Below are 27,564 nucleotides of genomic sequence, written 5' to 3' on the forward strand. Positions count from 1 at the left end.
CACTAATGTGTGAAGCTCAATTATATTTTGCTAAACATCAGAAATATATTCTTTGGTTTTTCTCAATGTGATGGATGATTAAGGGCATTTGGGCTTTGTTTTCTCCGTTTATATTTCTGTGAAACAGGAAGCAATGGCTGGATAATTTCATGTTCATAATCACCCTTGAGTACTCAAAATTGTGAATATGAATGGGAATATACTTCAGAGTTATTTTACTCATAAGAATTTCTAAAGATGTCCTTAATTGTGGCCAATGTGTATTAGAGAAAAATATTAGTATAGTATAATGTATATATTGATTATGGTAACAGATCTTATATATATATATTTCTGTTATCATTTATCTCACTTTTTGCACTTTTTTTGCACTTTTTTTGCACCTGTCATTCTGCTTGCCATTTTAATGTGAATGCTCAGCCTGACAGACACTGCATTTTGGGGTGAACTGTATCTTTAATATAGGCCTGTGTGATCATATGGTCAGCAGCTCATAGTTTGGCACATTGCTCTCAGGGGACACATATTGAGTGTTATTTTTAGTCTGGTAATAATATTCACTTTGACAATTAAAATACTGCTCTCATTTTAGACACTTAAGCTGTTTTTTTTTTCTCTTGATTGAGCACTTTTATTACTGATAAAATTATTCTATCTATCTATCTATCTATCTATCTATCTATCTATCTATCTATCTATCTATCTATCTATCTATCTATCTATCTATCTATCTATCTATCTATCAGATGTGTTTGAGGGAGGAGAAAGAAATAAAAAGAGCCAGTAGAAAGGGAAAGGAGAGAGAGGTCATCATTTGGTGCAGGCTGTGGTGCTGATGAGGACACGCATGAGCTGAGTCCTCCACACCGGCAAACTGTCCTTACGGAAGAGTCACTGTAACCGCCTCACGTAACCTAATACCGAATCGCAGTTTCCGTGTGCCGGTGATGTTCATGGTTATTAATAGACTGCCGTGGTCCTCCGTCGTTTCCCTTGGACCATTCAGATCACCAGATCAAATGCGAGTACGCAGTTTTTGAGGTGACAGTACTAAGAAGATTCATTTCATACGACTCAATCTGAACGCAGACCGCAACCGGAGGCGATGATATCGGAGCCGTGCACGTATTGTTGAGGATCCATCTGCACTCGTCCTCAATGGTCACCTTCTGTCCGAGCCTGTCTTTCTGCTTGCTGCAGTCCGCATCAGACGATGTACGCGGAGGGAATCACGCCAGACACTGAGCCAGACGAGTGCCAGAAGAAGACATCATGCTTCTCCAACATCAAAATATTCCTCATATCAGAATGTGCCTTAATGTTGGCACAGGGAACTGTAGGAGCCTATCTGGTGAGTCGAGCCATTAACACACGCAGCTCATACCTATGTAGCTACTGTATGTGGATGACATTGAATGGTGTCCGGTACGCATCGCTTATCTTTTCCCTAAAGCGAAATAAAGAGCTTCATGAGGCAGGGCTTCTTGCGTATGTCTCGCGAGTCGCGACTGTTTTATTTCCACATGATTTAGAGGCACTATAATGAAAAATGATCGTCAGTCCAGTGAGTGGCCTCTCTCTCCTTTCCAACATTATGTTCATCACTGGCTCAAAAACAAAACAATCTCACCGACGGATTACCTTAATATTATGTTTTTGAGCCACTTGTGCACATAATGTTGGAGAAAAGAATATTTCAGAATGATCAGATCTTATATGGCAAGCTGTTTTGTCATTTATTCCTTAAAATATGATATATTTTTATGTCACTTTTGTACTAATTTTCTAATTACTATAAGTAATCTAATACTGACTAGTACCTTTTTCAGTTTAACTATTAACTTTTCAATTAAGATTCGGTAGTGTCTATAGGCCCTGACTGTGACACTATATAGAGACAATATTACTTTATGAAATAGTAAATACAGGCTATTATTTCAATATAAATTATTTACCTTTTTTTTGCATGTTTATAACAACTGTTTTTTTTTTTTTCATTTCAAATTTATATTGTTTTTAGAGTGACTCTGATTATTATTTTTTACTGTATTTACAGTAATCTCCATTATTGTGCACCATATGATAAAAAAAGGAAAAAAAAGAAAATGGTTGCTATTAAATTTTATTGGGTGTCTCTGATTCCAATTCTTTACTAGCATGCATTTCAGTTTTTGTTGGTACTTATTTCAGTTTATTTCTTTACTTTTTAATAATTATTCAAATAGCTTTCATTAGGCTACATATTCTAGTTTACTTTGGTTGGTTTACTTAGTTTGTTACAAACAAATTTAATTGAATTAAAGTAGAAATTTAACTAAAGAAATAAAATAACGATTATAACTAGTCATTGCATCCAAGCAAAAAGGAAATGTAACTAGGTAAAACATTTTACTAATAACAATTAGGATAAGTACTCTGATAAAGGTCCTAAACAACAGAAATCAGTGACAAAAATGTGCAATTTATTGCCAGTAATAGAAGTGACTTGTTAAAAATGTACTAGTAACATAAACATAGATACTATTTAGTTTAGTGGAATAAAGGTTGAAATGCCCTAGTCTTCATTTTAGCTTTCAGTACAAGAGAAAGATGCACATAGTAACATTACTACATGAATGTACTATGTAGGATTGAGAGTAAAATGATATGATTGATTTGTCATTTTCCATAGTGATGACTTACCTTGTGTTTGTGTTTGAAGTATTAAATAGTAATGGTATGTATGAAAGGTGTCTTAAATGGCACTTTCTTTTAAAACACTCAAAAACATAAAAAACTCAAATTCCAAGTCAGTAATAATAAACAATTTGTCAACACTCATATGGATGTTTACATTTGATCTATACCCTCAATACAGAATCTATGTCCTCATCAAAATCTCACCAATCTATTATGTTGTTTAAGGTCTCTAAGCCACAACTGAAATAATGTGAGTTTTGAATGTGGATTTTTGATTTATGGGACATTTAGTGATTTGGTGTAAGTTCAAAAGTGCATAGTCATACAGCTTTGTAACAGTGCATTGTTTCTTTATATTTTAGGTCAGTGTCCTCACCACATTAGAGCGCCGTTTCAACTTGCAGAGCGCTGATGTGGGTGTGATCGCCAGCAGCTTTGAGATTGGCAACCTTGCCCTCATCCTATTCGTCAGCTACTTTGGGGCCAGGTCCCATCGGCCGCGGCTGATTGGTTGTGGGGGCATCGTAATGGCACTGGGGGCATTACTGTCAGCGCTGCCTGAGTTCTTGACCCACCAGTATGAATATCAGTCTGGAGACCCACGACCTGTGGGACAGGGACAGGATGTGTGCTCCAATACTAGTCAAGCAGGGCTCTCTGACCCTAGTTACATATGTGGGAATAGAACCAATACCAACATGATGTACCTGCTGCTGATCGGAGCGCAAATGCTTCTGGGGATTGGAGCGACACCCGTACAGCCTCTGGGCGTGTCTTACATCGATGATCACGTCAGACGAGAAGACTCTTCCCTTTATATTGGTGAGAGTGATCTGCACAACACTTCTTTTGCGTTTTGTACACCCCTTCAGCCCTATCAGTGAGTCTAAAGTGACCCAACATCATCTATATTATTGTAGTAGGGTTGGGTGATGGCATCAGATGATGTCTACAGTGAAACATCATGATGGACCATGACATGGGGGGAGGGGGAGCGGGTTATCAGTTCTCTAGATGGCCATCTGCCAAAACATTTGAGGGGGTTTCACATCCCTGTGTTGTAGATGCCATACTCAGCCAGTAGCACATATATTTTACTGCTAGGTTCAACTACAAATAAATGAAACATCCACACATTATACCCATCATTTTGTTATCTTACATTAATTAGGAACAAAATTATTAATAGTAGTGACGGGTACTTGGTGACGTAAATTGATGCATTTTGATTTTACCCTATTGAATGCATTATTAAATGCATTTGTAAAAATAATGAATAATTATTATAGCAATAATAATTATTATTTTATTTTAAATGTTTTCATTTTATAGGTTTATAGAAAATTAATAAAGGGGGGAAAAGTATTATTTATTTAGTTAAATTGGTTCTACTTTATAATTAAAAAGAAAAAGTACTCCTCTTTTGGAGATCACTGATCACTGAAGAGAGAGATTATTTTGTAACACTTTACAATAAGATTCAATTAATTAACATTAGTTATTGGATTAGGTATGATTTACTAACAATGAACAATTTTTTTTACAGATTTTTTAAATTATTTTTTTTTTACTGCTGCTCATACTGTTTTTTGTTAATTAATGTTCATTCATAATGTTAAAAATGTATGAGCATATGTAGAAATTAACATTCAGTAATAAGAACAGATATGACATTTGATTTTAACAATGTAAATAATAATAATGTAACAATTAACAATAAAGTACATGTGGATATTAACGTTAACTAAGATGAATAAATGCTTTAAAAGTATTTTTCATTGTTAGTTCATGTTAACTAATGTTAACCAATTTAAAGTATTACCAAAAAAAAGTATTGTATATTTTTGGCTTCATAATGTTTTATATATAGAACATTATTGAAAAATGGCAGTGCTTACATTCACCAGGGTCTACACCAAATAATAGGAAACAGTGAACTATGGTGTAATAGTTTGGACCTAGAGAGTATGTAATTGTTACCACAGTAGCCTGAGAAATATTTTTTTTTGATATCTCACTAGTTGAGCTGTATTTGAAATGCCCTCAAAAGGGCACTACTTGAACCCCTGGAAAAGTGTCTGTAAACGTGCTGGTCTGGCACTAAAAGAAACACTACCGAGTATTGTTGTTGTTTTAGGGCATATCACGTAGCAGTATGGTCAATACCCTGCCGTTGCAGCAATTACAGCACTTATTATTATTAATAATTTATAAGCCACAAAAGGTTGTACAGTATCTGTAGTGCATCAGCCATTTACTGCTTCCTTGAGGACCCCCTGGCAGAAAGCTGTTGTATGAAGATACACAAACGGCATAGATATCGCACATGGCTGGAATATCAGATGTAGTAGTTTAGGTTTGGGGCAACCTCACTTGGGAAATTTCCATGTATCAAGCTTAAACCCATTGGTTTAGTGTAGTGCACCATTGTCTTAATCTCCTGTTGCTATGTTAAGAAGTAAGCAAGAAGCAATGATGATGGCCTTCAGTGTCTGTTTTTTTTCTGCTGTGAAGCTGATGTGTGCTTCCTGCTCTGTCATCCCTCAGGCAGCTCACTCTTTCTCTCTCTCTCTCTCACTCTCTCCCTCTATTCTTCTCATTCGCTTTCTCTCGCACTATGACAATGATTCTCCATATATTTGATACAAATAAGGAACATACTTAATCTGGGCTTCCATGTGTGCTTTTTACAGCATTTCAGATGTGTCTCCTTTCCTGTAGTGTGTCTGATGTCTTTGCATTGCGCTGACTTGTCATGAGCGTTAATGTCTGTGCAACCCATGTAAGCTTCTTTCTCTCTCCCTCTTGCGTCTTATATTCCTTTTGAACCTTTAAACTGGACCTTTCTCTCAGTTAAGCATAATGTAAACTAGCACAGACACAAACTGTCATTGCTGGTGGGCATAATGGAATCAAGTTATTTAGCTGTTTGATCACAGAGGCTTTGATGAACAGAAATGCATTTGGTGTCTTTCACAAAAACAAAGAAAGGCCTATCTGTTTTAAGTGAATTATCCAGCGGCTGAATTCATACAGAATACCAGAGTAAGAAAACTGATCTAGGATTACATTATGACTGACATGCATGATCTAAGATGCTTAATCAGTTTCATTCAGGCTAATGGGTGAAACTAAAACACTTTTTATGATCAGAGCAAAAATACAGTTAAAGGTCATGTTACAGACCCTTCTGCTCTCTTAACTTTACAGCAAGGAGGCGATATTCATTACCTTTTTCCATAGTAAAGGCCCGTTCACATCAAGGATGATAACTATAATGATAACTATAATAAAGTTTTAATAATCATTCTAATTCTATGAGAATTGTGAAGTCCATACCACAACTACACAATAACGACACAGGAACAATATCATTGGAATCACTTTCAGAATGATTTTTCCAGCTGATGAATGATAAAAACAGTAACAACCAATCAGAATCCTGTTTTTAAAGAGCTTTAGCATTTAAAGTGACAGAGGACATCTGCAGCACACATTTATAATAAACTAAACGTGATTGTGTGTTTGTGTGGACACTAGTTATCATTGTTGGTGTGAATGGGCATTGAGCCTTACATACTTTTATTACATGGCTCTCTAGAGTATCTGCTTAGTTCTGACTGGTTAATTGTGCCATCCAATGATTTGATGTGCGTTATATTCACTGTAGTCATGGCAATGCCATAAATTAGAGCGTATGTTCATGTCTCTTGTATCACACTGCAGACTCGTTCATTTCGTTTCATACACACTTAACTGGCATCATCTTGTGAGGATCTCAGTATTAACATTACAGTGATATTGTTGCAGTGTTGTATGCAGTATTTTTAAAATTATAAAATAGTTTAAACTCAAACTAATATTTAATTGGGATGGTATGATAAAAAAAAATAATAATATTTTTATTCAGCAAATATGCATTAAATTGTTAAAAGGTGACAATAGAGACATTTATAATCTTACAAAAGGTTTACATTTCAAATGAATGCTGTTCTTTTAAACTTTTGAAGAATCCTGAAAAAATATGTATTACAATTTCCACAGAAATATTTACAGGACAGCTGTTTTTAACATTGATAATAGTAAGGAATATTTCTTGAGCACCAAATCAGAATTTTAGACTGAAAATGTGGTTTTGCCATCTCAGTAATAAATTCCATATAAATATATATTAAAACAGAAAATAGTTATTACAAAATGTAATGAAATTTTACAAATGGTTTATTGTATTTTTGATCAAATAAATGCAGCACATAGTGCAAATGCAATATTTTTTTTTTTTCAAAAATATTAAACATAAATTTTACCAAACTCAAACTTTTGAATGGTAGTTTATTTATTTGGTAAGTAGGCATATAATGCACAAGAGAATGTACAGTCAGTCGGTCATCCTTTCAGGATGCAATAAGATTATCACATCAATTGCATCTCATTATCTCTCACGTTAATTTATATTAGTACCTGGCTGTTTGTGTACTTCATGGTTCTCTGTTAATGATTATGCTGTGCTGCTTTTGTGTCTGGACAGATAATTACTCACCAAAGGGTAAACTAGCTGATGGTACAATCTTTACCAACACATGCACAATCTATATGTTGACTACTACTCTTTTGGTATCCCCACCAGATATAATACTCAGCACAGAAATATGTGTACTTGTCAGCTTTTTACATAAACCCATCAGGTGCCAGCTATTGCAATGATGATGTAGATTATGTAAATTGTTTCCCCCAGAAAACATTAATAATCTTTTACATTGGGCTACTTAAGGTTCTACCTCAGAATAGAGTATGCTATCATTTTCCTTCTTTAATAATTCTTATCATAATAATCTCGAAAAATTTTCCCTAAAAAGAGGCTATTTATTTAAGCATCTAGATCATTAGTGTAAATGCCTCGTTAATTACTGAAGCATTTGAGTCAAGGGTTTGAATGAATTTCATTTAAGTGAATCGACAACAGTTTGGCCAAGACTTTGCATGAATGAATATCATTTTCTTGCATAGCTTATTTGACTCTATTCTTTTGGATTGCATTACAGGAATATTATTCTCTACACTGGTGTTTGGGCCAGCATGTGGTTTTATTCTTGGCTCTCTGTGCACCAAAGTTTATGTTGATGCATTCTTCATTGACACAAGTGAGTACCGGCATCAAAAATGGATAGACTGAAATATGAATAACTTTTTTTGTAATTGACTCTAGATAAAAGCATCTGTTAAATCAATATTTGTAATGAAACATGGCATCTCAGTAAATATCTCATCAGATCTCTGTTCACTCCTAACAGCCACGCTGGACATTACTCCTGATGATCCACGCTGGATCGGTGCCTGGTGGGGCGGCTTTATCATCTGTGGCCTTTTCCTCTTCCTCTCCTCGCTTTTCATGTTTGGGTTCCCGCAGTCGCTGAACGAGCCTGGGGACGGCCCGGGGGGCGAGAGCGAACAGGCCATGCTGCCTGCTGAGCTGGTGCAGGAGTATGAAGGAGTCAAAGCCTCAGATGACCCAGAGATCAACGCTGGCCTCACGTGCTGCCAGCACCTGCAGGGTGAGAGAGAGACAACACAAAGAGAGTCTAAACACCTAGAGGTCATGCTTTCGAGTTTATAAGCAATCGTACATGAAATAATCATTTTCTTTGATTTGTTGTCAGTTTATTATGGTAGTTTAGATCTAATTATAGTGTAGAGAACAAGACCTATCTCTTAAAATGCTGTTCCATCCATCCATTTTCCAAACTTCCCCACTTTCCAATCTTGCGTACAGTCGTGTGGATGCAGGAGAAGAAAATATTTGATTATCAAAACATTATAATATTAGGTTACATTATCACATTTACATAATATTTGTCGAACTTGGCATGTTAAATTAAGATATTAATGTGTCATGCAATATTTTTGAACATTTATATTCCTATTGTTTTATTCTGCTGTCTAAAGAACATTATTATTTAACATAAAATATATTTGAAATGTATTGTTTTTATGTTGCGACCCTATGCTAAATATGCACACACATACAGTAATAAAAATTAATACACTTTAAGCCTTAAACAATAAATATTTTCCACACACTTTTGCCTTCACTCTGACAATATTTAGGTTCTTTATAATCGGTAAGGCCAATCATTTGATTTTGGAAAGTGTTGTCTTTATTATATCATGCTCAGTTTTAAATCGATCTTTAAATATATACAATTCTACAGCTGTCTTTATATTTTAGTGAAAGGACCCCTCAGAAGGGGGTCATCAAATCTGCAGATCCTTGACATCAATAAGTTTAAACCCCTGGATTACAAAATTCTCTATGGGAACTTGTAAAAATGTAAAAAAGAATTCTGATCATCCACTAATATAAGTCTAATTTCTTCTCAGTTATCCCTAAGGTGACTAAGCATCTGCTGTCCAATCCGGTTTTCACCTCTGTCATTCTGGCTGCCTGTATGGAAATCGCTGTGGTGGCTGGATTTGCTGCCTTCCTAGGGAAATATCTCGAACAGCAGTTCAACCTCTCAACATCCTCCGCCAATCAGCTCCTAGGTGGACAAAACTTTTTTTTATTTGTTTAAACTGCACAAAAACAATCAACTCAAAAAATGCTGTTTCATATTTAATGAATGCAAGTAACTGAAAACTGTGTTTTCAGGCATGACAGCCATCCCCTGTGCTTGTCTGGGTATTTTCCTGGGTGGGCTCCTGGTGAAGAAGATGAATCTGTCTGCATTAGGGGCTATTCGTCTGGCTATGCTAGTCAATATCATCTCTACGGCCTGCTACGTCTCCTTCCTCTTCCTTGGCTGTGATACGGGCCCGGTCGCTGGGGTTACCGTTGCCTATGGCAATGAGTGAGTAGAGCGCTTCACCATAAAAGCTTCATACTAATTTTTAATGATCCACAACAATTGGCAATAAACACAGACACTTAAGAGTATAAAGCCTTTTGTGCTCATACCACAAAAGCACTAAGCTGAATTGTTTGCAGCAATAATTTTACATTTACTCGACTGACTTAAATATGAATTTGAAGGGAGCATGTCCTCCTTCCCTCATCCCATATTCATTCTCTCTCTGTTTAGGAGTCTGGGTGCATGGGAGCAGATGGAGGCTGCATGTTTTTCAGGCTGTAATTGTTACACCTCTTCTCTGAGCCCCGTTTGCGGCTCCAACGGCATCACCTACCTCTCGGCCTGCCTGGCTGGCTGCACGAAAACCGTGAGTGTCCTCCCACATCCATTCATATTCATACAGATCAATAAACTCAGACATGTATCAGCTTAAATGCTTCCTGGGGTCATAGTAGTAAGAGTTATTTTGGGCATGCTCATTTTTTCCTCTTTTAGATACATCAGTCACCTTTGTCTCAAACCTCTGGCTCTTTTTTCACTGGACGGTCGTTTGGAAATCCCCAGAGCAGCACTTAAGATCCATCATGAAGCACGCACTCAGATCTGTTCTCCTTCCTCTCTTTTTCAGAATCTGACGGGCTGTAAGTGCATTGGCCATGGCGACGGGCCTGGTACAGCCATGCCGGGGAAGTGCTCCAACCCAGGCTGTCAGCAGGCCTTCCTCACGTTCTTAGCAGTTGTGTGCGCATGCAGCATGATCGGAGCCATGGCCCAGACACCATCCGTCATCATCCTGATCAGGTAATGCTGCTGACACCCTTTGAATCCTGATGTGGAAGGTTTCATGAGTCTTAATCGGTCACATGACATCTGCAAATCATAGAGAACTATTAATGTACTAAACTATCAGTTGTTGTCTGTAGAACTGTGAGCCCAGAGCTGAAGTCATATGCCCTTGGAGTTCTCTTCCTGTTGCTCCGGCTGCTGGGTGAGATATTTGCATAACAAGTAACACCTACAGTATCTCTGCAGGATAAATTTACAGTTTGTTTACAGTTATTTTAAGCATGCGTCTTTATAATCTTATGGTTTGGTTGGTTTCAGTTAGCTTATATATACACTACCATTTACTTTATTTATTATTATTATTTTTTAGTCGGTTTTTTGAAATAAGTTTCTTAGGCATGTTCATACTGCCAGCTAAAAATAATTTTTTTTGCATCTCCATATGGGCTTTTGACTGCGAAAAAAAAAACACATATGAAATTTGATTTTTCGAGTCAATACCAGTTTGTACTGATGTCTCTCAGTCTGGATGCTCTGGCTTCTCAAATCAGGTTTCAATTTATCTTTTTTGTCACTCTTAACGAAACACACTGATAATGTCAAAAACCAGTGATGGAAATCCCAGCGAAGATTCAATGGAGTCTGGGGAGTGACTCCATTGCTGAGTTTTCTTGTGCGACAGAGGAGTTCTGCACTGCGACTCAACAGGGTGCTTATTTGGAGAGTGAGATAAAGCACCTCCATTTTTTTCTGCATCCCTTTTGAAAGCCTTGTCACATTCGTGGGTACACCTACATCATTACCAACGCAACCCGTGCAGATAGGATGGTTATGTGTGGACACACAAATATGATCTGATCACTAGCAATTAATAGTGAAAATAAGTGTATTTTTCTATTTTAATACATTTTTTATAAATGTGATTAATTCTGGTAATAGCACAGCAGAATTGCCAGCAGCCATTACTCCGGTCTTCTAATAATCACTCTAAAATGCTTATTTGTTGCAAGAAATATTTCGTATTTTCATTAGTGCTTTATGGAAACATACATTTTGTCAGGATTCTTTGAATTGAAAGTTCAAAAGAATATGTTTTATTTGAAAATAATCATTTGTGGCATTACATTTTGATGACTTTAACACATCCTTGCTAGACAACATGTTAATTTCTCAAAAAAAAAAAAAAAAAGCTTACTGATCTGAACTTATATCAAACGGTATTTCTTAAAAATAACCTCTGAAACCTCTTACATAAAAGTTGAAAAAATCTTACCTTTTTTTAATTTGAAATAATTCTTAAAACCAAGTACAGTAAAGACATAATGGCCTCTATTTTCCATGTTCCAGGTTTCATTCCTCCACCTCTGATCTTCGGCATTGGGATTGACTCCACCTGCCTACTATGGAGCTCCGTGTGCGGCATTAAAGGGGCCTGCATGCTTTATGACAACATAACTTACCGTTACCTTTACGTCAGCATCGCCATCGTGCTCAAATCCAGCGCCTTCATTCTCTATGCCGTCACCTGGCAGTGTCTGCGTCAGAACTACTCCAGATACATTAAGAACAGTGAGGACTACCTGACCCCAAGCCAGCTGTTCGCCTCCAACCTCACCCTCGACAACCTGGGCAAGGACATTGCACAGAACCCTTCCAGCCGCACCAAGTTCATTTACAACCTAGAGGACCAGGGCTGGAGCGAGAACATGGAGTCAGCTATATAGTACCACCCAAATGAGGGCCAGCCGGCCTATATGCACATGATCATTTAGTCTCATATCGCTTTTATTCAAAGGAAAGTCCATATATAAGCCGATTTCTGCACATTCCCGCTGCCTGGGAGAAATGGGCTCTCTTTTAGCTCATCCAGGGTGTATGAACTAAACAGAGCCAAATCAATGTGACTGTTACTGTAGTCACGACGTGTATATGCTGGATATATGATATGTGGAGATGGAACACATCCATTATATTAGGGGAAGTCGCCGTTCCAAAACTGAAAAAATAATCTTCCATCAGTCAAAACTAGCCCCAGCTTACATATACAAGCACCTTTTTAGGTTTAATTTTGGATGGTCTTTTTAGCATTTTATTTATTTTAAGAAATGTAAAGAATATAGCATATAAGTTCTATGAATATTAACTAATACATTTACTTGAATATTGTGAGGCTATGGAAATTTCTGTCTATTTTTATGGAGGGTCTTAGAAAGCTTGATGTTATTTCTTAATATCTCCTCTGTACAGGCATTAGACTACTAAAACATAGATACAAGTGCAGAGTTCACACACTTCATGTAACCTATTAATCAACCTAAATACATAATAGTGAACAATTTAGGCCCATGTCTGTGAAAACGTATAGCTTGAATAGAAAAAAAGGTTCATTTGTTTTATGAGGCCTCGTTATCTGTCGCCTGCAGTGGTCCTGAACAACATCTGAACTAAAGCAACATGCACCATTAATCAATAGTTGTTGTTATCAAGCAGAGGACACTGAAGGACAGAAGGATGGATTTATTTAAATGCATGCAGGTGTTGCACGTTGATGCATCAGAGCAGGCGCATGGGAATTTTAAGAGATCAATTGTTTTGGTAAAGGGAGACATTTCCTTTCTATTACACCAGCATCTTCTTAAGTGATCTTTTATAATGGTATTATGGCGCCTTGCATACTTTTTTCTTCCAATCTGTCATCAACATGTTCGCTTGGAAGGAAATCCGCTTGGAAGACCAAATGCTAGGATTAAAGATGTTTTTTCTTTAAAGTTACCATATATAAACGAAATAAACATAAGGAAATGATGTATAAACTACTAAAATATCGATCTGAGTTACATAAAATAATACTTTAAGCAAAAATTAAAAAAGGACTTATTTCGAACATTTTTGTATGACATTGGTTTCATATACTTAGGAATTATTTTGTAGCCTATGCTTTTTCTAAAAAAAAAAAATAAAAAATAAAAAAACAAGTAAAAATAAATAAATTCGGACAGGAAGGTGGTGGATCCATGGTAATGTAATTAAGCTAAATCCTCTTTATAGAGGAAAATTATTTGTTTTTGCTGCTTTTCAAAGACTTGGTTTACTTGATGCAAGTACACTGAAGAGACCCACATAGGGCGAAACCCAAAAACATTTTCACCCTTCATGTAAATTGCTTCCCAAGCACATTATTTTATTGCACCGCAATATACGCTGAAATGCTTGATTGCTTGAATGTTGAGGCCAGTGTCAATACAAATGAGATGATATAAGAATGATGTCATTGTTTATGTAATCATTCCTCTCTATAGATAATTCATTGCCGTAAAAGTGCCAAAGTGATGCCATTTAAGTGTTCTGAGTTCTCTCCGACAAGCAGTTTTTCATAATGCTGGAATTGTATATGACCGCGAGATGCATTATTGTATTGTACGTAGACATGGTGTGGTATCTTAAGCGACCATTACACCTTGTACATATTTACATTAAAGTATATTCCCTCCAGAATGTAGAACATAGCAATGCTTTAGGCTTTTACAGGTGATGTTTACAAGTCTTATCTTTTAACGAAATATATATTATCGTTCAGTGCAGATGGAGATTATGTTATGCTTACAGAGGAATGTTGTGGTATATTTTTCTACCCATGTCTGTATTATGAGGCTTCTGTGTAATGACCATAAAAACAACTATCTGCACTAAAACATTGTCCTTGCATTTTTATTGTGAAGCTCAAACATTTTCTCTGTTGACCAAGCAAAGGTTTCCGCACATAAAGCATTCATAACAGAAAAGGATTTAGTAAATGAATATGAAACTGAATATGAAATGAAATGAATATGAAACTAATATGAAAAATTATGAATCTGGATTTACAAGCACCCTTGTGCTTCATTTCAAAATGGCTGTCTTACAGATCGTTTAATATTCCTCACAACATGTTTAGAAGTATTTTGCCCTTGTTTTTTAATTTGAGGCAAATGGGACTGTTTCTGCATTTTTTTAAACCCTAATGTCAGTAACATAGCCTTCTTTGCTAATATCATACCACACAAATGTGCTGAATAAATGCAGCATCAGCAGGTAGTTCACATTTACACAGCTGAATGTTTTGGCTCTCGATAATAAATAAATAGTCCAGACTGGATTGAAAAAACCTTGAAAAATTTGTTTCAAAAACCATAATGTGAAGGTACATTGACTTCTACTAAGGAGAAGGGGTTCTGTATCTTTCCCATGCTCCCCTCAAACGTCTGTTCTGAGAATATGTAAGATTGGTGAGCTGGTATGAAATTCTGTGAAAAGGCAGATTGTTTTACAGCAGCAACAAATGGATGTTTACAGGATTTCACTTCAGTGTAGGGGGCTCCAAAAATACACACAGCTATATACTTTTGTTTTAAACCTGATTTCCCTCATGAAAATTTTATCAAGGTTTTACTATGGTTTTTAAACTCAAACCATAGTAACTACAAAATTAACAGTGGCTTTACTACAAGAACCACTGTTTAACTGTTTTTGAACACTATAGTAAAATTAACCAAGGTTTTAATACAATATTTGCAGTAAAATCTGTGCTGTGCTTTCTAATAAACTGAACATTAAATTAAATAGGCCTATGGTTGTGCTATAATTTGTCTCTGAACAAGTATTTTTAATTTAAAAAATAATATAACGATGATAACTGTGCAGCCAAATCTTGTCTGGCCAATATGACATTTTTCATTGGACTTCATACTGACAACTGCTGGAATGGATGCAACATTATGCACACATTAAATTAATAATTAAAACAGGGATCACCTTTACAGAGAAAAAGTGCAAATTACTCGTCTGGCCTTCATCTGCCCACATGAGATGACTCCATAATAAACAGCTTGCATTTAGCCACCAATTTGAATTTGACTGTAGTATTCATCTCATGCGAGTGAATATCATTTTAAACACCTTAAGTACTGTTCATTTCTTGTAAATAAATAAAAGGAACCTAATTTTATAACATATGCAATGTCTTTAAAATTAAGATGTTAATTTCTGCAGAGATAAAAAAAAAATGTACAGTGGAGCAACTTGGTGTTTTTTTTATGTGTTAATTATTGATTGAAAACCATTAGACCATTATTATCACCACTGCACTGCAGTACTTTCACTCCAATATAAAAATTGATGGTGATTGCTTGGAATCATTTGGGGGCACAGGTAAACATTCTTATACATGCAACACTATGTTCTCTTTCAAATATGATTTAACTGCTTTAATAAAGTCTGTATCATAGAATAGTAACTTGTCGTTTTTATCTTGTGGAAGTTCTTTGCACAACTGTTAAATATAACGCAACCCACTTTAATAAAACTGTGGTTACTGTAGGAAAGGTTACTACAGCTTTACAGTAGTACTATCAATGCAATATTACTATAGTAGTACTATGGTATCAAAATCATGGTATATGCACAAAATAAAACATGGTTTCTACAGTAATACCATGGTTCATTTTCTTAAGGGTTGCTTGCTCAGGCTGTGTTCAGTTTTAAAAGCATGACCTCAAATAAGGCTAGTTTTCACTGTAGTATAGTAACTTAAAATGACATTAAAAAGCCACCAAGACATTTGTGTTTCTAATACCTTGAAGTTTTTCCATTATGCATTTTCACTAATAAACATTATGTGCTTAAATGAGAAAATGCATTGCATTTATTGCGGTTCATGCAAATACATTCAATATTTCAATAGCGTAACGATACATGAAGCACTGCTTACACAGAAGTTACTTTCAAACCAAGCATTTTTCAGCTGATCAATGTGACAAATTTCAGAAATGTGCAAGATCTGCTCAGCGACTTTTGTCTTCACCCGAAACTCTTGATCATATGGATTCCTATTGAAAAGACTTCGCACACTGATTATATATATATATATATAAAATTTAAACTAGTTGAAAGACTACTAAATGTTTTTGGGAAATTCTTTCATATGAAAGTTTATCTTTATTGTTATTGTGTACAAAAACAAGCTGTGGATTTCAAATAAAAGAAAAGTAGACAAAGAAACTTAACCACTAGGAAAATAACCACCAAAAACCTGTATAAATACTCAAGTGTGCTTGTGTGTGTGCACAGACACAAACGCTAGATGAAAAGTCCATTCAAGTTCATTCATTAAGCCCAGTACTTTACCACGTTATGACTGAGCTTTGCGTTTGGAGACTGAGGAGTGTGTGTCTCTATCTGTGTGTGTGTGTCAGTATTCCAATGGGGCCATAAGTAGCTGTAGCTCTTTGAAAGTGCTGCCATGACGACCAACCTGCTCCGCCCGGTTCTTCACTACATTACTGAGGTTCTTCAGCTGCTTATAGCATGCTTTACATTTCTGATGCCTGGAAAAAAGGAAGAAATTTAAATCAATCTTTCTAAATCACATGACAAAAAACAAAAATCCGCTCAAACTGCAGGGATCTACTCTAATAATTTACCATTTAGCAGCTATTGGCTCATTAAAAATGCAAAATAAACTAACATTCTGCTTTAAACTTATGTGGTTACATTGTTAGCCATGGGCCGAATATGTTTGGCTTAACTGAGGATCATCAGTAGATCAGTCAGCACAGCGAACGCAGAATAAGTCAAGGAATGTAAAGAAAATCAATGATATGCATAAATAACCCAGAGACTCAAGATAAAAAACAAAAAAAACAGTATGGGTGTTTGTTGTGTACTAACCTCTCCTCTCGAGTAATGTCTACTCCTACAGATGGAGGAGCAGCCAGCGTGTCTGAGATTAAAGGCCAAAAACGCTTCAGAATCAGCTTTAAAGATATACAACCAGTCTGTACATAACTGTAGAAAGACAAGGAAAATGTTACTTGATCGCCTTGTCCAGACATTGTTGACAGATGGTCATCTCAAAACCTTGTACACCTGCTCTGTACTGTCCCCCAAACAATCAAAAAAAGATTAAGCAACTGATCTGAAATGCTTTTAGATCGCAGGTAATTTATTAACAACCAGACAAGTGCTGCACAAGGAGACATAACGCTCACCTGATTCTGATGTTAGCATGAAGCATACATTTTAAATAAAACACACCCAATATTTTACACCCATGTGTGATGGAACAATTTCCATTTAATGCTTTGATAAAAAGTAGCATAATATAGTTTTCGCAGTAATTTTACTAAACTGTAATCGTATATGCAGTATGTATATACATTTAATTTATAATTATAGGGTCTTAAAAGGTGTTAAAACCCATCCCAGTCCATCAAAATACACATTAGAGATTATTATAGCCAGACAGGCCTGCCTATCAGATGGGTTACATACATAGACAGCTCACCAAGTTTTTTGCAGCACAGTTAAGGTTATAACCACTAATAAGTTACCTTTCATATTTGCTCTGCAGCAAATCCTCAATCTGTGGCAAGATGGACGTGCAGAGGTCCAATTTCCACAGCGAACTAAAAGAGAATAACTTATTATAACTTCTGCTAAAATTATGCTAGGAAGTGAGTGAGAAGTGTGTGGATGCTTACGGTTTGAGGTTAAGTATGTTAAGGACGTCCACCACAATAGAAAGATCATTCATAGATACAGCTGAATCCAGTGAAGTCTAGGCAACATGCAGGGAAACGCAAACACTGCTTTTAGTGTACTGCTGCTTTCAATAATAGCCCATTACAGCATTTACTAGATTACATAAATACATTTTCGATGTGCCGCAGTAAACGTATCCATCAGCCAGTATTACGATTCATTTGTCCCACAATTTATCAAAGCTCATCAGCTTGAGTGCTGTTGCACTTACCTTGACATCACCACTGGCCCAGACGGAGCGTACGGTGTCCAGGTTTTTATATCGACTGGTCAGCATTACGCACATGGTGTCATGCCCTTTCCTGATCTGTGCTAACGCCTCTTCATCTGCCATCGCGCCAGCTTTAGCATTTCGCGCATGCTATTAAAACAGTATTCAATCGGATCACTCAACATTTTACATAACTGCTACAGAATTGGTCAGTATAAATACTTTTAAAAAGGTAACTTTTAAGTATTATGTACCTTAAGGTACTAACATGCACCCTTTATGGGTAAGTAAGGAGCAAAAAAAAAATAGTGCCCTGGACTGCTGACAGCTGACTCTGTTATTGAGTATTTTGTATGAGATGAATTGGTAGTGATTAAGTATTTGGCTATATTTATCAAAGCCACTCATGGATCCATTTAGGGTTATGAACATTACCATAGTAACAGAAAATCATCAAAAGGTTGGGAACAGCTCCAAGATTCTAATAATTACAGCTATTCATACTCGACACGAACACAGCATAATGCAAGTGAATCATCTTAAGGGAACAATAGAGTTAGACAGTAATGTTAAAACACCCATTGAACTCACAGAAAGGAAGTCCCCTGCATTGAGGCCAATTGGCTCGTTGCGTGTTGAGAGGATGATTCCTGTAGAAGGTTTAGGTTTGGTGGTCGTAACCACAGGACGAGAGGGAGAGGTCACTGAAGTGGTCACCACTGCTACTGGACGGGGAACAGCAGCGATCACGGTTGGTTCCACTCTTTGAACTGGAGTAGAGGAGGTAATGGGACCTTTTAACTGTCCTGCCTGAAAATACACAAACAATCATCAAAAAAAAAGAAAAAAAAAAAAAGCCTACACTTAGGACGTACTTGATCAAGAGACATTTAAGAAATAGAAAACCTACCCTGTCTATTACTGGAGTTACAATCTTAACCGCCGGGCCAGGTTTCTCAAGTACACTCTCTGAGAAAGAGTGCTCTAGAGGAGCTGGGAAAGGTTCTGTTCTTTTTGGTGGCGTACGTGCTGCATGAAAAAACAGAACAGGAAAGACCAGAGACAAAAGCAAATGAGATTATATACCATGGCACAAGTGAAGCATGGGTGAAAATTGCCCAACCTAATTTTGTGCAACTAAAACTCACAGATGACACTGTGTGGCTGAAAGATCTCTTTATAATCTTCTGGGTTGGTGATTTCTGCACTGCTCTCTTTGTCTTCCTTCTCATCCTCACTGCTGGGACTTCTCCTCTCTCCTTCTGGACTTCGGCGATCGGCCTCTGAACTCTGCTTCATCCTACACAAAGCACAGAAGATCAGCAGTATTAAATGCTTTTGAAACTTATCAGACAAACCTGGTTTTTGCAAGGTTATGACATGTTAAGAGACAAATCAAAAGATGGGGTCAGTACGATTTTTAATGATTTCTGAAGTCTCTTATGCGCACAAGAGCTGCATTTATTTGTAATATACATCCGTAAGACAAAGACAAAAAAAAGAGAATCTCACTCCTGTCCAGTGCAGGATGTAGTGGGTCGTTCGTAATTCCGCCGTAGTGTTGTTCCCAGTGCAGATGTGGGAGCTGGGATCGGCTTGTCCTGAATCAGCCCTTGGATCACAGATCCTGACTTCTTCACTCGGCTGAGATCAACGACGTACCAGCTCACGTTATTTTGACTGTAGGACACCGCAATCTATTCAAGAGACAGATGACAGACACTGTTAAAACGCCTTTTAACGTTTTCCTCCAGAAGAGTTTCCCAGAAAGTGTTTCTGGTCAGATGGCCCCTGTACACGTCTTCAGAGATCAGAGTGGAAATGGTCACAACGGGACCTCTCCCACCAAACAGGTTCATTTAATCATCCCAGAAAGCAAGAGGAACGCTAGTTCATAAAATAGTACAGCTCCCACTCACGTCTATATGTAAAATATTAAAAAAAGATTATGTATAAAAGTACGAACCATTTGGTTGTTGCTGATGGCCAGGTCAGAAACTTTGCCCCAGCCTACATGCACTACATCAAAGCAGCGATCAGGCTCCCAGCCATACACTCGTAGTGTGTTCTCAGAGCCGCTGTACAAGCAGCTACCATCAGGATTAAACAATACACTCCTGAAAAAAAAAAAAAAAAAAAAAAAAAAAAAAAAAGAATTCAGCTTGAGGTCAAAGAGAGAAAAAACAAAAACATATCCAGACTAGAAATCAGATAAATCACCTCACAACTCCCGTCTCGCCCTCTGATGAACCAATCATGTTGAATTTCTCTAGGTCCCACAGCTTAACAGTCCTGCAGCAAATACACAAAACACATAATGAGGGTGCCAGAATAAACCTGGGCAAAAGCAGCACTGTACATATCATTTAAGCCACATTTATACACACACACAGTACCTATCTGCACTCCCAGAAGCGAGCAGGTACTCATTGGGGTGGAATTGCACAACATTGACTGCTGATGTGTGTGATGTGAATTCAGTGATCATCTTGCCTGCTATCAGATCCCACAGCTAGATGGGGGAACAGAATGAGAGTACACATTAAAAACTATTCTTTCTTCATCTGACAAGGCAAGATAAAGTCCAAAATTGAGATGTTCAGCATAGCTCTTACCTTTACTGTGCTGTCATCACTGGCTGAAGCGAGCCATTTCCCATCAGGACTGAAGGCTAGACAGTGCACAGGCTGAGTGTGACCCTACAAAGAAACATTCATATTAACCGCATAAACTAGGCTATCACCACATTCATTAAGAGCTTGTCTTGTGCATGTGTAACAGATATGAGAAACATATAAACACATATATACACAAACACACACGCATATATAAACTGCTCAAATGAAAATAAAGGGAACACTTGTGGGTTACATTGCGTTGTTAAGTGTTCCCTTTATTTTTTTGAGCAGTTATATAGTGCCTTATTGGCACATTTGAGTGGTTTTACGTTTAAAGTCTTTTAAACACAATGAATTTCCTATTTTAAAGAAAGCGCATAAACCAAAGGCTGAATCTTGTAACACAAGACACAAAATACAACATTACACAAAACAGTAGAGTAAGATAGATTGAGAGCTCCTCACTAATCCATAGATTAATCATGTGCTCAGACACAACCGAGTGTTAAGGGTGATTAGCCTACATTCTGATTGTACAGACACACACACACACACACCCAACATCTTGTACTTGCCTTATATCTGAACACACATCCTTTCCTTCTCACATCCCACAACTAGACAAATAAAAAAAAAAATAAATAAAAAAAAAAGAGCAGAAAATTCAACTTTGAAAAGATACTCAATCTCAGTAAAACAAAGTAAATGAGTAAGAATCAAATTCTTTGATTAATCTATAAAGCTTCAAAATTGTAAGTCAAATATATTTAACGCACCTTAATATTGCTATCCACAGAGCCAGACGCCAGGTATTCTCCCATGGGGTGAAAGTCCAGACTGCAGACACTGGCCTTGTGCCCCATCAAAGTACGCAGAACTTAAAAGAAATTAATTAGGCTGTGGATAAACATACTTTAAACGATTTGTCCATCTCAGAATGTGTTTCTGGTCAGATGGCCCCTGTGCATGTCTTCAAAGATCAGAGTGGAAATGGCCACAACGGGACCTCTCCCACCAAACAGGTTCATTTAATCATCCCAGAAAGCAAGAGGAATGCCATTTCACTACGTTTTCTAAATCATCTATCTCTACATAAAATATTAACCTGGTGCCCCATTAGTGAGCAGAACATCAAATCAAAAGCAGACCGACACATTTTTGTCATTTTATCAGTTAATGATTGGTTGATTTCTCATAGGCTGTCAATAAAGTTATTTCACCCTATAACCCTAAAGACGCAATTTTACAATAAATAAGATGAAGTCTACATTTAGGACCATTAGAATATTTTACATTTATTGAAGTTTTTTTTTTCTCCGTTTTTTTTTTTTAAATGTTCTTCAAAATATAACTTCTAAATTCAGACCCACTTTGAATAATGTCTTTCCTAACAATTTGACGCAAGTACATAAAATACAAAGGGGGACCCCTTCTCTTGATTTTGGAGATCAACTTATGCTCAACATTTTCTTTAGCTGTGATAAGATTTAAGAGAATCTCCCCATTTCTTAATTTAGAAATTGTGTTAACCAAAGTGCAAAAGATGCAGCACAAACCGCATACTTTTAGCAGCCTCCAAATCCCAAAGCCGGAGAGAGCCGGACTGAGAACCGGCCACCACACGCTCTTCAGAACTGTTGAACTGGATACACTCCACAGGGCTGGTGTGGCCCGTCAGACTCTACACAACAGACATACACTGCATCAAATAGCTGTGAGAAACTAATTTCTCTCAAACAATTAACAGAGAGAGTTTTACCATAATGCAGTTTGGTTTGCTGACAGCCCATATATTGACTCTGCAGTCCTCGCCGCCAGTGGCCAGCAGGCGCCCAGACGCTTTCCCCAACACCAGTGAAGACACATTGCTGGAGTGAGCCACAATCTCCTCTGAACAACATGCATGACAAAATAAATGCCAGTCACATTCAACACAACTTTAAACCGAGATCTTGACTATTTAAAACATTCTGCTGAATCATGGTCAGGAAATTATACTCACGCAGTTTCCACGACGTTATCGTGGTGTTGGTGAGAGCCATCGTGATGATCGTGCGATGGAGTCAACTCACTCTGCTCATTCCACCAACACATAAATGTTAGGAATGTGATGGTTTTACTTGATCTTCTCTGTCCATCTGTTAAAATGAGAGCAGAGTAAATATGCCAAAAAGTGTCCCTTTTCAAAAACTTCTGGACATCTCACATTCTGCTATTAGATAATGAATTAAAGGGATAGTTCACCCAAAAATTAAAATTATGTCATTAATAACTCACCCTCATGTCATTCCAAACCAGTAAGACCTCCATTTATCTTCGGAACACAGTTTAAGATATTTTAAATTTAGTCCGAGAGCTCTCAGTCCCTCCATTGAAACTGCGTGTACGGTCTACTGTCCAGGTCCAGAAAGGTAAGAAAAACAAAGTAGTCCATGTGACATCAAAGGGTCAGTTAGAATTTTTTGAAGCATCGAAAATACATTTTGGTCCAAAAATAGCAAAAACTACGACTTTATTCAGCATTGTCTTCTTTTCCGTGTCGGTTGTAAGACAGTTCAAAACAAAGCAGTTTGTCATATCCGGTTCGCGAACGAATCATTCGATGTAACCGGATCTTCTTGAACCAGTTCACCAATTTGAACTGAATCGTTTGAAACGGTTCGCGTCTCCAATACGCATTAATCCACAAATGACTTAAGCTGTTAACTTTTTTAATGTGGCTGACACTCCCTCGGAGTTAAAACAAACCAATATCCCGGAGTAATTAATGTACTCAAACAGTACACTGACTGAACTGCTGTGAAGAGAGAGATGAACACCGAGCTGAGCCAGATAATGACTCGTTCACAAGTCAAGAACCGGTTGCATCGGTTTTCTGATCACCAGTAGTTCTTTCTGACAGTTCGATTTAATAAGCCAGTTGAAGAAAACGGTTCACCGGTTCTTTTGCGCTCGACATAATGGCATCATTGGCGATGACTGCAAGCCTTCGGTTTACCTGGGCTCATAACATTAGCACAGAATCAGTTCAGAATCAATCACCAAAAGAATCAGTTCGGTTCAGACGCTCTGTGTGTCAGTCTGCTTCACACTGAATCACACATGCGCAGTATCATCAGCTCCTCAGTTCTCGAATCGGACACGTCTGACAGAAACGGTTCTTGACTTGTGAACGAGTCATTATCTGGCTCGGCTCGGTGTTCATCTTCAGTTCTCTCTTCACATGAGTTCAGTCAGTGTACTGTTTGAGTAAATGAATTACTCCGGGATATTGGTTTGTTTTAACACATTGTTTGTCAGCCACATAAAAAAAAAAAAAAAAGTTAACAGCTTATGTCATTTGCGGATTAATGCGTATTGGAGACGCGAATGGTTTAAAATTATTCAGTTCGATTTGGTGAACTGTTTCAAAAAGATCCGGTTACATCGAATGATTCGTTCGCAACCGGATATGACAAACTGCTTTGTTTTGAACTGTCTTACAACAGACACAGAAGAGAAGACAATGCTGAATAAAGTCGTAGTTTTTGCTATTTTTGGACCAAAATGTATTTTCAATGCTTCAAAAAATTCTAACTGACCCTCTGATGTCACATGGACTACTTTGATGATGTTTTTCTTACCTTTCTGGACACGGACAGTATACCGTACACACAGCTTCAATGGAGGGACTGAGAGCTCTCTGACTTAATCTAAAATATCTTAAACGGTGTTCCAAAAATAATCGGAGGTCTTACTGGTTTGGAACAACATGAGGGTAAGTTATTAATGACATAATTTTGCAAATTGGGCGAACTAACCCTTTAATAGATATTAAAGCTTAGATTATAGCTGTATTATGAACAACTGCTTGCGTCTATAGAGAACAATGTGTGAGGCAAATTAAGAATACAAAATGAATACATAAAGCTTATTTTGTTTTGTTTGTTTAAGCTGCAACATGTCACTTCATCCTTGACCTTTCATGACTTTTAAAGTACAGGTCAGATTAGGTCTAACATGGGTTAAGTTTGATATAGACAAAAAGACATACGTTATTATTAAACCATTTCATTAACTTGCTTTACTTTTTATTGCAAGTATTTTAACAAAATCCCAACTTCATTTTTTTGTCTTGAAAACATTTAATGAGCGGCTATGTTCATCATTTCATCTGAATAACATTTGACATTTAATCAGTCAAAAGTCTTGATGTTCATTTTACATGGATGTAATTTTATGTATCTGAAAAATAAAGATCTGCAACATTGAATATCAAAGCTTTTTGCCTACATTAATGTGGAACTTGTAGACACTATTGTTTTTTTAAATTTGAAATGTGAAAAAATAAAATTTGTCCTTTGAGGCAAGACTTTTTGGTTTTTTTTTACATTCATTGCAATATATTGGGCTGTTATTCAATAATTATATGAATTAAATGTACATTTCTGACATCCTCGATATGCATTAAAAACTACAAGCTAATAGTCAACTCATTTCGTTTTAAATGATAGTGTTGCTATTATGACAATTCTAATATCAGCAACTAAACTAGAATACATTCGTATGTATGCAAGTTATAGAATAAAAATGCACTTGGTTTCTTCCTTGTTATTGGTCATTCAGTTACTACATTTTAAATGATAAACAAGATTAATAAGTGGCTTCTTTGTCCCAGGTAGGGGGTAATGTAAAGTACCCCAAAAGTAAACACACATTGTTCTTTAGAGCTCATATAACACAAATTAAAGCAGTTATTCGATGTAAAATCATGTTTATCATGAGAAAGCGCTCAACGGCACGGCGTTTATGGACAAAGAGCAGTCATGTAACGCCGTTTCCAACTATGATCTTTCACGTGTGGCTGAAACCTAACCTTAGTCGAACTAAACATTTATACACAAACACACGCACACTTCAGTCCGAAACTGGTGCTAGATTAAATAAATCATCGAGGCATATCCAACTGAAGACTTTTCCACGCGAGCGTGCATAACAGCTAACGTTAGCCCTTGTACGTTATGTGAACATGAACAGTTTGTAAGCGATCCATCTTCTTTGCATCCTTATTTATTTTAAACTCCGTTAAAGGCTTTACTAACAAGCCACACTGATAGACAAAGTAACGTTAACAGGTTAACGTTGGAGACTTAAACGCGTTGTTGTCGGATAACTTTCCGCTAGCTTCACAAAGTAACGTTAGCTAACAAACTCCTCTAAACAAAGATCCTGCAATTACTCGATTCTCTTATCTGCTGTTAAAGTCCAGGAACCGTTGGCGTATATTTATGAAATTGACGATAAACACTCCACCGACAAAAACATCGAGCCACTTCACACACTTCAATGTTGCTGTTGTCATGTTTCTGATTGGTTGCTAACCAAGTTAGCGGTAGCTTAGCAACAGTTCTTACCTTGCTTGTGCTGGTGACGGTCAGTCTGAGTCTGAGACTCTCATCACTGCTGCAGTCTGCTGACAGACAGATCAGATCAGCACTAATGGGAAAAAAAGATTAGTTAGAACGAGAAAACATTCGAGTGCGCGCATTTCACCGTGCGCATGCGCATTGGATTCACGCCTTGGTCTCAGTCCTGAGTTTCTGCAGCAGCAGCCTTTAACACGGGGTGTCAAGATCAGTTCCTGGAGGGCTACAGCCCTGAACAGTTTGTTTGCAACCCTGCGCAAACATACATACAATGTAGTTTTCAAATAAGCCTGAAGGACTTGATAAGTTGGGCCAGGTGCATTTAATTAGAGTTGCATCTAAACTCTGCAGGGATGTGGCTCAAAAGGAACTGAGTTTGATACTCCTGATTTAACACATCTGATTTATTTCAAGTCACTTAGCTGATGTTCGAGCCTGAAGTTCAAACAAGGGAAACATCCAAATTGTACAGCACCAGGGGCTATCAGGATTCAAAAGAACTCCCAGCCTAATTCTGCGGCCCCCTCAACAATAATCATCTAATATATTTCAGCTCTTTAAATAAAGATCACGAGTTGAATCAAGTGTGGTTGACAATAAAGCATGTTCTGTTGGGACAGCCTCCAGGAATTTTGCCCGAATGATCCCACTGTCCTATGCTCATCCAGGACTGGGTCCAAATGAGGAATGATTATATAAATTTTAAAAGAAAATTCACATAAACTCATTTTATAATAGTTTATTTTTAATCGTTTGGTCTCCATAAATTTCAGCTGAAGCAACTTATTTTTTTATCAGGTTGTCAAGACGCAGTTTTGCTAATTTCTTTAGTCCATTGAAATAGTTCACTAAAATGTTACATCAATTATCATTCAATTATAATTTTTTTATCCTTATCTACTTTGTGTTCCCTCAAGGCAGCAGCATGCTGCACCTGTAGCTTCACCAGAACACAACATGTCAAATATAATCACTGTTGATACAGAATCAGCACATGATCCCCCCGATACAGAATAATAAAAACCATATTTTCTGAAAGGCCCTAGAGGGAATTCTACAAGCTGAACTCAAGTGCTGTGAAACGTCATGTGGTTGGTAAAGCTCATACAGCCTCAGGTCTACCTTTCTGAGGGGCAATGGGCCATGTAGCTGCACCTGCTGAAAAGTACTCAACAGCAACTGAAACTAATGATATGAAAGCTCACTATAGTAAGCAATAGCATTTTGTGTGAGTTTAACTCACTTGTGGAGCCCCCCTCAGAAGCACACCTGAGCTAGAGATTTTAAGATGGACAAAGTAAAAGAAAGGAACCAAAGGGCTGGAAAGGACAGAGCAGTTCATGACAAGAGAGCGAAAGTCAAAGGCACTTTACAGTGCTCATCTATGGTCTGGTTTTATATATATATATATATATATATATATATATATATATATATAT

The 27,564-nt window shown here is 37.1% G+C and overlaps 2 protein-coding genes across 3 annotated transcripts; one reads left to right on the forward strand and one right to left on the reverse strand.

The window, feature by feature from the left end:
- Positions 1-795: 795 nt before the first annotated feature.
- On the forward strand, positions 796-13,066 carry LOC132108644 (solute carrier organic anion transporter family member 3A1-like). Its single transcript, XM_059515254.1, has 10 exons — positions 796-1,351; positions 3,042-3,501; positions 7,722-7,820; positions 7,971-8,231; positions 9,058-9,222; positions 9,329-9,527; positions 9,759-9,894; positions 10,156-10,328; positions 10,451-10,515; positions 11,661-13,066. Exons 1-10 carry the CDS (start codon positions 1,214-1,216, stop codon positions 12,035-12,037), a joined length of 2,073 nt encoding a protein of 690 aa, XP_059371237.1. The 5' UTR covers positions 796-1,213; the 3' UTR covers positions 12,038-13,066.
- Positions 13,067-16,289: 3,223 nt separating this feature from the next.
- LOC132108746 (katanin p80 WD40 repeat-containing subunit B1) lies at positions 16,290-26,319 on the reverse strand. Of its 2 annotated transcripts, none has more exons than XM_059515264.1 (19): positions 26,114-26,319; positions 22,723-22,858; positions 22,480-22,610; positions 22,284-22,401; positions 21,497-21,597; positions 21,296-21,337; positions 20,718-20,801; positions 20,499-20,614; positions 20,323-20,394; positions 20,069-20,219; positions 19,615-19,799; positions 19,251-19,402; positions 19,013-19,131; positions 18,694-18,912; positions 18,103-18,252; positions 17,831-17,907; positions 17,681-17,755; positions 17,019-17,135; positions 16,290-16,675 (listed from the first exon to the last, which is right to left on the reverse strand). In XM_059515264.1, exons 2-19 carry the CDS (start codon positions 22,760-22,762, stop codon positions 16,540-16,542), a joined length of 2,085 nt encoding a protein of 694 aa, XP_059371247.1. In that variant the 5' UTR covers positions 22,763-22,858; positions 26,114-26,319; the 3' UTR covers positions 16,290-16,539. The 2 variants fall into 2 exon arrangements, with proteins under 2 accessions (XP_059371247.1, XP_059371248.1); XM_059515265.1 differs by lacking the exon at positions 26,114-26,319 and adding an exon at positions 25,939-26,080.
- Between the last annotated feature and the right edge of the window lie 1,245 nt (positions 26,320-27,564).

Source organism: Carassius carassius, chromosome 2 (assembly GCF_963082965.1).
Source record: "Carassius carassius chromosome 2, fCarCar2.1, whole genome shotgun sequence".
In the NCBI taxonomy this organism is placed as follows: Eukaryota; Metazoa; Chordata; class Actinopteri; order Cypriniformes; family Cyprinidae; genus Carassius; species Carassius carassius.

What these genes read in the sequence shown, in the direction of transcription:
- LOC132108644 (XM_059515254.1), top strand. Translation starts at nt 1,214, where the DNA reads ATGTACGCGGAGGGAATCACGCCAGACACTGAGCCAGACGAGTGCCAG. An exon ending in GAACTGTAGGAGCCTATCTG is followed by an intron (nt 1,352 to 3,041) that starts GTGAGTCGAGCC and finishes TTTATATTTTAG; the next exon opens with GTCAGTGTCCTCACCACATT. An exon ending in TCCGTCATCATCCTGATCAG is followed by an intron (nt 10,329 to 10,450) that starts GTAATGCTGCTG and finishes TGTTGTCTGTAG; the next exon opens with AACTGTGAGCCCAGAGCTGA.
- LOC132108746 (XM_059515264.1), bottom strand. Translation starts at nt 22,762, where the DNA reads ATGGCTCTCACCAACACCACGATAACGTCGTGGAAACTGC. An exon ending in ACATCCTGCACTGGACAGGA is followed by an intron (nt 19,403 to 19,614) that starts GTGAGATTCTCT and finishes TGCTTTGTGTAG; the next exon opens with GATGAAGCAGAGTTCAGAGG. An exon ending in GGGCCAGTGGTGATGTCAAG is followed by an intron (nt 17,908 to 18,102) that starts GTAAGTGCAACA and finishes CATGTTGCCTAG; the next exon opens with ACTTCACTGGATTCAGCTGT.